This window comes from Capsicum annuum, chromosome 11 (assembly GCF_002878395.1).
Source record: "Capsicum annuum cultivar UCD-10X-F1 chromosome 11, UCD10Xv1.1, whole genome shotgun sequence".
In the NCBI taxonomy this organism is placed as follows: domain Eukaryota; kingdom Viridiplantae; phylum Streptophyta; class Magnoliopsida; order Solanales; family Solanaceae; genus Capsicum; species Capsicum annuum.
This window is the reverse complement of record NC_061121.1, coordinates 30,760,834-30,773,050: the sequence shown is the minus strand read 5'-3', so window position 1 is coordinate 30,773,050 and position 12,217 is coordinate 30,760,834. Positions and strand designations below refer to the sequence as shown.

The 12,217-nt window shown below is 33.1% G+C and overlaps 1 protein-coding gene across 1 annotated transcript in view; it reads left to right on the top strand.

Annotated features, from left to right (window-relative positions):
* Positions 1-7,123: 7,123 nt before the first annotated feature.
* LOC107847788 (probable AMP deaminase) overlaps positions 7,124-12,217 on the top strand; it is a gene marked incomplete in the record, with an annotated part of 32,979 nt that continues 27,885 nt past the window's right edge. Inside the window, 3 exon segments of the mRNA XM_047398710.1 lie at positions 7,124-7,722; positions 8,651-8,823; positions 9,682-9,883. Coding sequence (XP_047254666.1) covers positions 7,215-7,722; positions 8,651-8,823; positions 9,682-9,883 — 883 coding nt within the window.

Here is a 12,217-nt window from a genome sequence, read left to right as displayed (position 1 = left end):
TTCTTCCTCTAATCTTCGGCCATTAAAATTCACTCTCACTTCTCCATTTTCCATCAAAACAACACCCAACAACCATTAGAGGAAGAAAAGATTTCTTTCTTTTGAGGAATTAAGCTCCATGATGACATCAAAAATTGTAGTTTTGATATCTAAATTGCAGTTGATATGTGATTCTATTTTTTTGCTTTCTTCTTCCTCTAATCTCCAGCCATTAAAATTCACTCTCACTCCTCCATTTTTCACCAAAACAACACCCAACAACCATTAGAGAAAGAAAAAGATTTTTTGCTTTTGAGGAATTAAGCTCCATAATGACATCAAAAATTGTAGTTTTGATGTCTAAATTGCAGTTGATATCTAATTCTATTTTTTAAACTTCTTTTTCCTCTAATCTTCAGCCATTAAAATTCACTCTCACTCCTTCATTTTCCACAAAACAACACCAAACAACCATTAGAGGAAGAAAAAGATTTCTTGCTTTTGAGGAATTAAGCTCCATGATGGCATCAAAAATTGTAGTTTGATGTCTAAATTACAGTGTGATATTTGATTTTTTTCGGTAAAAAATTTGCAGAAAAATCCAACACAATCATCCATCCTTCAACACCACTAAACCACCATCAAGACTACCGCAATGGCCTCCACCCGTTTTCCGACGAGCTACCGGCGGGATCTTCAAACTACCATTCACTTCACCAAAAAATAATAATTTTTCTCTACTTTTATACGTTCCGTCATCAATTTTTCCTAACCAACATCAATTTTTGATGTTGAATTTTTCCACAAAAATTTAATTTCAATGTTGGAAATTTTACTCAACTTATGAGGAATTTTTTATAAAAAAATAAAAAATTAGTAAATCATGGCTTCTCACTCTACTAGTGGTAGGGGTGGGCATGGTATGGTATATACTGAATACCATACTGAAATCAAAAAATTTTATACCGCGGTGTGGTTATTATGGTATTTGGTGGAAGGTTTAAATAATTTTGATATTTGGTACGGTATTTGGTATTTATGCAATAAATACCGAAATACCATATACCGAATCAAATTTTTTTAATAATATATAAAATTCATATGTATTATATTTAAGATTATTAAATATATTTATATTATTATATATCATTCATTAGCTAATTGACCATAAAAATAATTTTTATTTAAAAATATTTTTTTTGGGAAGCTCATTAGACTTTTTTTACTTTTGTTCCAACTCATACCGATAGACATATCTGATATTCACAGTCATTAAACTTCTGAATTCTAATTAGTGAGGGTGGAATAACTGTTAGATGACTTGATCCAACTGTTTATTTGCTTTGGATACAAAAGGCTTTTCATATTGACGTTTCATTACTTTACTGCCCCAAAAGTTCTACAAGTTCTAAAGCACACTTTCTAATATCTATATTGCTTCTGTGCTTCAGGACTTCTGGTAAAGGCTCTTTTTTGCTTTAATTTTTTTTCATTCTTATCTTTTGTTGTTCAATCTTTAATGTTATGTTGTTTATTTTTGCTCTCATAGATGGTAGACAATGAAGCTAAAATAGATGAAAATGGAGGTTCAAAAGCAGCCAAAACTATAAGTGAAATCAACTCAATGAAAAGGAAACCCATATTGGAAAGATCTGTTGCATGGGATCATTTTGATAAAATAGATGGTTCTAATGGAGAATTGATTGCAAAATGTAAGTATTGTGATTTTTCATATCCAAATTTTAAGATTAGTAATGGTACCTCGGGATTGAAAGGTCATATGTCTAGATGTCCAAAATTTCCCCATAATATTGAAACTAATCAAACTAGGTTAGGTTTTCAACCAGTTCAAGGTAGTCAAAAGTTGAATGAGGGAGTACTCGCTCCTTGAAAATTTTGATCAAGAATTGTGTAGGGCTATTTTAGCTAAGATGATTATTCTTGATGAGCTGCCTTTTCATTTTGTTGAAAGGGAAGGTTTTAAACACTTTGTGAATGTACTGCAACCTCAATTTCGAATTTCCTCCCGTAAAACAGTGACTAGAGATTGTTTTGATTTATATGGTGAACAGAAACACAAATTGAAATTTTTTTTGATAGAAACCCAACAAAAAGTTTGTCTCACTACAGACACTAGGACTTCATTGCAGAGAATTAATTATATGTATCTTACGATTCACTTTATCGACAAAGATTGAACTATACGCAAAATAATAATAAATTTTTATCCAATTTCTAGTCATAGAGGTGTGGATATAACATCTGTTATTATAAAGTACTTGCTTGATTGGGGTATAGACAAAGTCTTCATTATTACGGTTGATAATGCTTGTTCAAATAATATCTGCAGGTTCAATTTTATCTACTGATTGGGAAAGAATAAGACACGTAATGAAGTTTCTTGAAACTTTCTATAAACTCACCTTAAAGGTCTAAGGTTCTCTTTATGTTACACCAAATGTTCACTTTGTTGAAATTTGTAAGCTTCATTTTATTCTGAAAGGTTTGATGGATAGTGAAGATTCTGATTTGAGTGAAATGACAACCAACATGAAAGGAAAATTTGATACATATTGGGGTAAACCAGAAAAGATGAATAAACTAATTTTTATTGCATGTATTTTGGATCCCTGTTACAAAGAGAAGTATGTTACTTATGCATTAGTGAGTATGTTGGGGAAAGAAATAGGAAACAAAATAGTAGGCGAAGTGAAAAGTTACATGGTTTATTTGTTTGATGAGTATGCAAAAGCACATTCGAAAAGGTCTCAAAGTTCTTCATCTATTTCTTCAACTGATAGCACATTGAACTTACCAAGTGTAAGTAGTTCGACTCAATCTAAAAAACCAGCTGTAACATTTACACAACAATTCAAGAAGCATAAAGCCGACAATGGAAGATCGTGTGCGAAAATAGAGTTGGACAAGTATCTAAGTGAAGCAACTAAAAATGAAATTGATGATTTTAGTATCTTGAATTGGTGGAAAATGAACTCACTTAGATTTCCTATTCTTGCTAAAATGACTCGTGATGTGTTAGTTGTTCTTGTTTCTAGTGTGGCTTCTGAGAGTACATTTAGTATGGGAGGGCGTATTCTTAATTAATTTAGGAGTTCATTGACTCCTAAATTAGTACAAGCTCTTGTGTGTTGTCAAGATTGGCTTTGAAGTGACTCACATACGATTGAAATTGAGGAAGATCTAGATTATTTGGAGCAATTTGAACTTGGTAAGAATCACTCATTTTGAGCTCTATATTGATATTGCAAAATAGTTTATTTTCTTACATTACATGAAACTTATTTTTATTTCTTCTTAGATTTGGCAGAGAGTGAAAGTTATTCCCGCCTCATCGATATATAATTATAAGTTGCAATATATGTTAAGTATTTATGGTGCCTGAGCCAATTCATACGTCGTTATAATCTTCTTTTGTTGGTGTATAATTAATAAGTAGTGTAATTGTGATAACCTTGTAACTTGAAGGATCTCTTTCAGTCTAACAGTGCTCAATATCGTTGTTTCATTTGTTTAAGCATCTAGTGCTTAATTAGACTAGATAACACTGTTTGGCTATGCATCATAATGGTATCCTCTTGTTTCTATATATTCTAAGATTAATTAAGGATGTAGTAAGTGGCAACGGAACCCTTCTATTGCCTGATGTAGCAAATTTTGTTTACTTGATTAGTCAGTAGTCTTCTTCAACCTCTTTTTTTATTGGTTCTTAAGAAACTTCTTTTGTTTTGGAGCAGTTCTTGAAAAATTGTTGTTGGAATCTACTGGAAAGTATGCTACAAGAGAGAACTGCAGAAGTATATATGGTATTTTGTCTAATACTTACATGTTTTCTTGATAAAATTGTTTTACTGTGCACTTGAATTCCTTGAACTTCTCTAAATAATTTGGAAAGTAGTTGGGAGGTAATATCCTGTTAACAATTAAGTGATAATCTTGATGATGTTATTACTTATTACCGGCTGATATTCATATAACAGAGTGAACATTGCAAGCAAACGTGTTGTTGGCACCTCAAATCGCAGTGTCTACTAAAAGGTTTAACATTGACATGGTAAGTTTTCTATGCTGACAAGTGACAACTAAAAATTGCTATTTAGGTCTTTTTTTTGCTGCAACATGATTATCATTACTAGTTTAAACTCTACTCAACTCCTTTAAGTCTCCCTGCACTGGTTAAAATAACTTAATTGTCCTTAACTGCAAACGAGCCGATTTGACTCAAGCTCTAGAGTTTCGAACTTGCTTAGACTATTAAACGTCCAGCTAGACATTGCTTAGCCATTTTATTTTTTGATTTGTTAAAGTGGACAAGTAAAATACTTAAGTAGAACTGTAAGAGAGCATTATGTTTTTGTCTAATAGTATTTGCTTCTTGAATATGAACATATATATGAATGTTGAATTTAACTCGTTATACTTTTCTGAATTATGTTAACATTTATTTCTTTGGTCTTTTCACTTGGTCTTGTTAACTAAAGAAATATTACGTTTCTTTTGTAGGATATTGCTCATGACTATAACCATCAAAGTGACACAAAAGTCATTTTCACTAGTAGTTGAAAAGTGCTGCAACCTATTTGGGAAGTATTTCAGTTCAAATGGAGCTACATATGTCAAGTTGGATTTTTGATGTCAGTGAATGAAGTTTTTGGTGTAGATTTGTTTAGAAGTACTATCCTTAATTTTAGGTAATGGTTCAGAGTTTGCATCTTAGACTACTCAATGGTGATTAAGATGTTCTTTTTGTGTAATTGATTAACAAATAGTTGTTAGTCTAATATGATTGAGATGCTTTTAAAGTTTAAAGTAATAGTTTTTGATATGAATATCTAAGTCGAAATTAAACAATGTATGGTTACCGAATTATCATACCGTAAAATACCAAAATCGAATTTAAAAATACCGAACCATACCGAACTAATTTGGTATGATAATGGTATTGTTCTTTTAAATACCAAAAACCGAAGTTACCATACCAAAATTTAAAATACCGTACCATGCGCACCCCTACTTAGTGGAGAGTGTATTACATTTGCCATGCACGTCATGTCAGCAACTATGCTTAATTGACACGATTTATGAATGATAAAATGGTTCAATAGGTACATGGCATAATTGAGATGTCAATACGGAAAAAGTCAAAAAATTTAGGGGTCTGTATATGTATTCAGCCTAAAAAATAGTTATAGTATTATTCTTGTACTTTCTTGTTCTTCAATTGCTATTATTATTTATTATTTCTTGCATTTTAATTGTTATATTATATCGTTATAGTTTTTTTTCTATTATTACGCGCTATTTTTGTTACCATTCGACGTGATTTCTTGCATTTTTGTTACTTTTTTTTTTAGAACTGTTTTAGACTACTTTTTGAGTTTTTTCAAGTCGAGGATATATTGAAAACAAATTATCTATCTTCTTTAAACCTTCACTTTATGAGATTGCATTGAATATATTGTTGTTGAGTAATAAAATAAGGTATATTTGCCACACACTTTGCTCAACTTATTATGATTAACTTTTACCTCATTAAATTACTTAAGGATAGTATATATATTTTGATAATGCAATAATGTTTTTTAAAATACTGCTTAAGTCATCTTTAATGGGGAAGTTGGTGAAGTGTATAGACATGTAGTTTTCGATGTTGATATTTGGTTAAGACGTGGATCATTGGTACTTTACTATTTTATTATGGAAAAATTTCAGAAATAACAACTCTGTAGTCTTAATTATAACTTTTATAACAACAGTTTTATAATTACGAAAAATAGCAAATTGTATTTGTATCTAAGTAAAATGTTGCTATCTAAATACATATACAAATATATATGTATTACTCATAAATACATATGCACAACTGAAAAATACATATTCTTCTATTACTATGAAGTGGGTAAAATATTGCTACTTTTACTATAAGTTGTAATTTTGAAAAAGTGTTGCTATTTATTGTAAGTATAATCTTAAGGATGCTAATTTGTGTAATTTTTCCCTTTATCTATTCCTTTGTTTTATCTACCTCTTGGAAGTGGATTCCAAAATAGAGAAACACGTCCAATGCCAAATAATGCCAAATAAAAATAGTGTATATATATAAATTACTATATAGGTGATTCAACTTCTTCAAAAAGAAATTGGAAATAAAGTTTTGGTGAGAATTTTGGAACTAAACATTGTACCTTTATAAGATCTAAAAATTACACAAATACACCATTTATGTTTTTAATATTACAAAAAATCTATCTCCCTAAATATATTACAAAAATCTCATATATACACAGAATATTATACATATGTCGATTATGTTATATATATTAATAAGGAGAGAGAGTAAAGTAATTTTAAAAATGAGAAAGAGTATAATTACTTTTAAAAAGTTGATATTTATGTTATTTATACTTATAATAGAGTAGACAATAATACCTAAATGGCTTATAAGACCAAATTTCTTTTCACCTTGTTTTCTTTCTAAACCTTGTTCCATTCTACTTTATTTCTTTCCTCATTTATGCTTCTTTTGCCCCACCCCTCCAACCCCCAAAACAAGAGTCTCTTCACTTTTCACGTGTTATATCACATTCAAGTTATTAAAAAAAATGCTAATTATATACATATAATTTTTTTTGCCTCTCATCTTATATCCGATAGTCTATATTAAAGATTGATTAATTTAGATTCGTATTGTGTAGGACTCAATCGGAAGAAGTATTTCTTATCAAGAAATTTTCTATATTCGAAATTTAAAACTGAAATCTCTGATTAAGATCACAAAATGACAATGCTTAGCTGAGGACTTCACTAAATTTTTATATGATATATATGATAGATAATCTCTGATAGCACAGATTAAGCGCTCCATTAGTAACTTAATGAAAGAAAAATAAGCCCTATAAATGACTTTCAAATTCATTATTTGCTGCCCACACACCCAATATAATAAATTAAATTACAATAATATTTTATTAGAATACATATATATATATATAACAATATAATAAATGTTGATTTTACTTATCAAAAAATATTTTTGAAGAAAAAGGAGAAAAAATTGTTTCGCGGCCAATCGAGGATAGATACGACAAACTAGCCAAACTACAATTAAAAACTTAATTAAACCTCATTTTTCTTTTCCTGAACCCTATAAATCCTAAGAACACACTAAACACGCACACTCCCAACAATTTTCATTTGCTTGGTTGAACAAACAAAAAATGGAGCCATGGTTATCCCCATCAACTTCCCAAATGCAACTCGCAATAGCAGCACTCTTCGGCGCATCCGTTATGGCTATCTCCGCTTTCTACCTCCACAAACGCAGCGTCGACCAAGTCCTCGAACGCCTCCTCAAACTCCGTCTTAAACGCCGTCGTCAATCAAGTCTCGTCGGAGGTTCTGATGGAGATGATTTTGATTTCAATGAAGATGATGAGATTGATCATGTTATGTTGAATTCGATTGATCATAATAATAATAATAATGTTGTTGTTGAGGAGGATGATTATGATTACGATGATAATGATAGTAGTGTGTTGGCGATTTATAGAGTTTCGTCGTCTATGCCGAATGTGAGGGTATCGAATGAGTGGATGAATGAGGAGGATTCGAGTTTTGATAAGGAAGTTCAATGTGCTGCGGAGAAGAAAGTGTTGATGAATTCTGTCGAGAAGCTCAATTCGATTCCTTCGAGTTCTTCGTCTCCGAGAAATAAAAGCAAGCTAGGTACGTGCTTTTTGAACTCAGAGTTTTTACTCTTATATACTTAAGCTTGTGTGACTACGAGCTTTCAAGTTCAAGCTGTGGAAACATGATATTTTTGAAATGTAGGGTAAGGCTGGTATGATAGATCTTGTGGTCTGGCCCTTCCTCAGACCCTGTGCACACGGAGCTTTAGTGCACCGAGATGTCTTTTTATTTTTAAAAAAATAATTTATTTATACTTAAGCTTGTGCGAGCTCGGTGGATAGAGTTACCTGATAGTTGTTGTTGGGTGGGTGGGTGGTAGGTATGCTGTGAATTAGTTGAGGTGAGCTCAAACAGGCTTGGACACCATGATTATCAAAACACAAAGAAAAAGGAAAAAAATCTTAATTTTGTGAGTTTGCTTGAGTTGCATTTCCTAAGCCCAAGTAAGATGGATAGCCAGCATAGAACTAGTTCCTCGCCCGCTTAGTTTCATAATTCTAAATGATTTGGGGAACATAATCTGCAGTAGATGTGAAATCTGCTAATTTTCATTCTCAGCTTTCTCATCACATGAATGAGACACAGCTTCCCTTCATGTATGGTTTACGTGATGCCATGGAGGGGCCTACTCCTATTTCGGTTCTTATACATGCTGCGGCCAGTTATGCCAATGCCTAACAAAACAGTTAAGAAATCTGGATGGAATTCCGTGTCGAGAACATCTGCTTCTTATGTCGATCTTTCTTTCGCATTTCTCATCAAAGAGGCTGAAAGCGACTTGAATGTAAGGAAAGGGGTTTTTATGATTGATCTTTACAATCATCACAGTACATAATATTCTGAGACAGGTCATATTTTAGGTGAAGATATGTTTGGGATGACATGGATTGTGACAGGCCATATTTTAGGTGAAGATAGATTTCTGAGATATTCATTATAGATTCCAATTTTGTCATATTTTCAGGTGAAGAAAGATTTATGAGTAGCTCTAATCCGACGATGCGAGTAGAGTCTGTTGGGAAGCCAATGACTCCAAAAATTTCAGGTGATTCTGCAGTTGAAACGGTTGGGAACTTTAATGAGGACAAAAGCGAGTTTGCTGTTGCTGCAGAGGATGTTGTTTTCTCCTATGATAATGTAAATTTTAGAACTGGATGCTCAAATGTAAAATCTGACAAGCTTCTGCTATTTTATGTATATATTTTGTATCTATCTTCGTTACATCCACTGTTTTTTTGCTGTTTAATATTTAATAACTGACATTTTATGTTGATTAGAAAAGCCTGAAGCTCTAGTTATATGAATGTGAAGTTACACTTAACTGGATTTATTGGAGTAGTGTTTTTTAGAGGTTAAGTAATTTTATTCAGAAAGAATCAACTTGAACTTTTCGTCTTATTCACAATGAACCACAGCACTAGTGGGGCACCAAGTATTTTCAAGATGTATAACATTGATGTTATACCAAAGCTTTATGTTTGTTTCTAAACCTCTGAATTTAGGTAGTGTCGCAGGTGTGTGTTTTGTAGGGTCAAAATGAGAAAGGAACAAAGATAACCATTCTCTATATTGTGTGGCATGTGTGCATCAATGCATTTATGAGAGTTGATCATGAGTATTGGTTACTGTACTGCTAAAAGAATACAAGAGGAAGAGAAAGAACAGACATCATGGCCAAATTGCTATTTGACCTGCTTCCAGTCAACATAACATTTTCTCCAATTTCTCAAAGCTTCTGAACATTCTCCTTATTATTTCTTCCTGCCATGGATATTTAGATTCCCTCATCTCTATTGACTAAATGTTAAATTGCATGTCATTAGTTTTACCAACATTAGGTGATTGTTCAATTCAGCTTTATTGACTAAAGATAGTTCAGCCACATTGGATTGCTATCCTCCCACCAGCCACTATGGTTTTGAGATTAGTACAGTTGGATAGTTTTAAACTGAAATCGCTCATGAATTTGTTTCTTTTGCTCGCATTACTTTGTAGGATATCGGTCCAACTGAAGAAGAATTTTCTATCTCTGCCTTGACTAAAAGTCGCATGCATCTTCAGCATAAAACAGTCGCACCTGAGGCAAGATCTAACATAAATCATGATGTTGGAGAGGTAGACAGAGCATCTAAGCACATTGTGGAAAATGATCCCAGTTTCTTCAACAACATTTTGCCCCTGCCGGCTACAACACACGGTATTCTGATTTTCTTGTTCTCTACGGGTTTTGGTAGACTATGTCCTCTAGTAAGTGTTGTTTTTGAATTTCTCATAATCAATTATTTTCCTTGATAATCAAGGTGAAACATGTATAATTCGTGTTAAGTGGACTCATCCAATATAATTCGTGTTAAGTGGACTCATCCAATGCATAACTATCATTGTCTCAAACCGAAATCCCAAGAATCCATGACTGGCACCTACAGGCTGCAACTCCTTGTTGTGTGAACCGTCCTTAAACATAATCCACGCATTCATAAACACTAAGCCAACACTGGTATATGATCCAACAACAGTAGTGTAATAGCCATCACAATAACCCGGTCGCAAATACCTATCTAAACAACTAAGGTTTAAGTCCATCAACTGAGCTAAGATTAGCTTAAATTACAAATGAACCCGACAACCTGAAGAGGTCCTAGGTATCACAGAACTATAATGGTTGGCACACTTTGGAACAACTATCCAGTCTTGGTTATGATCAACCATGTATCCCACTGGTAGTCGAATATGTATTGCAACAAAAGAAGGGACAAGAGCAGTGAGTCATATGTCCCAAACGACCGTTGTGAGACTTTACAAAATAGTGAATAATACTATGTATAACTAATTCACATCCTACAGTACATAATATTATACATTGAACGTCACAAAAACCATATTGGTCATGTCAAGTAACATCAACCGCTAATATACCAATTAAATCAACAACATACCCAGTATACTCCGACCAAGTGCGGTTTGGGAGGGTAAGTGTACGCAGTCCATACCACTACCTTAGATGTGAGATAGAGAGGCTGTTTCCGATAGACCCCCGGCTCAAAATAAAACAATCTATACAAGGAATAGTAAAAGGACAAGATACTATAGAAATCAACACATCCAATAATACCATATACATGATACATCAAGTAATACAACAAATGATACAACATCCGAAACTCATACTAACCTTCTACCCTAATTCGCCTCCTGCACAATTAAATCATGAACTGAAATAAGCACTTCAGGGATACATGTAAAAAATGCATCAAAGGCGTGTCACTCCCAAAAGGCTCCACGGTTAGTGACTCATGATGGAGGATCCCATCCACACACAATAGAGCCATGTATCTATCATGCTAAAATATTGATCTCAAGCCATGCAATAAACATACCCAATAACTATATTTGAAGTTGAAACAATGTATTAGACATGCTCAATGGTCATACTGGCATGTACAGTGTGAGTGAATAACTGAACTATGGCATGTGAACCCCCATAATCGTAACATATAGTTCAAGTAATCACTCATGATTATAGGAAAACCCCCTTCAGAAGTCAACACCTTACCATGGTCCGAGCTAAGCTACTGTCCCATGAGTGCTCTATTTCCACGTTGAATCTCCTCCAAATGTCCCGATCTATGCAAAAGGATGTTTAATAGTGTTAAACCAATGCATTGGATCAGTTTCCATATAATCTGCGGTCAAAGTCAACCCAAAAAAGCGAATTTGGTCAAATCTCTTGACCGAATATATTTATGGATTATGACTAATCCAGTGAGCCCAGTTGTATTCAAATACGGAGTAAGTGGTTCAAAGTCATTATTTTCTATTTTAGGAATATAGGAATCGTTTGTTTGCTGGTAAGAAAGGAGCTATTCTTGTATTAAAACTAGCATAACTTTATACATTGTGAAGGAAATGTGGTCCCCACATAGAATCTAGCATAAGTTGTACAATGTTTGGTTGTTTTTTTCTCTTTTCACATAAAACATAGCATTGGTATTACAATATCTGGGTTCATATTTTTCTTTTCGCATAACTAATACATGTATGAGGGAATTTATATTTATTTTATGCAGCGTAGAAGAGGGATTGACTAATACATGTATAACTAACCCTTGACAATCAGTAAGTTAGTAGTTGTACATCGGATCCCCCATTATCCTATTTTGTGATTGAAACCTTTTGCCTTTGCACCTGCTTTTGATGGTGTTGAGCCTATTTTGGATATGAAATACAAGTTACCCTCTTCAAAAAAAAAAAAAAAAAAAGCTAACCCTAAATAAGTAGTTGTACATAGGACCCCCCATTATCCTATTTCGTGATTGAAACCTTTTTGCCTTTGCACCTGCTTGATGGTGCTGAGCCTTTTTTGGATATGAAGTACAAGTTACCCTCCTCAAAAAAAAAAAGAAGCTAACCCTAAATAACGAATACCTGTGTAACTAATCGCTGCATGACTACTTGCTGTATAACTAATCCCTGCATTACTAATCCCTACATAACTGTAACCAGACACCAAATAACCCCTTAGAGCTCACTA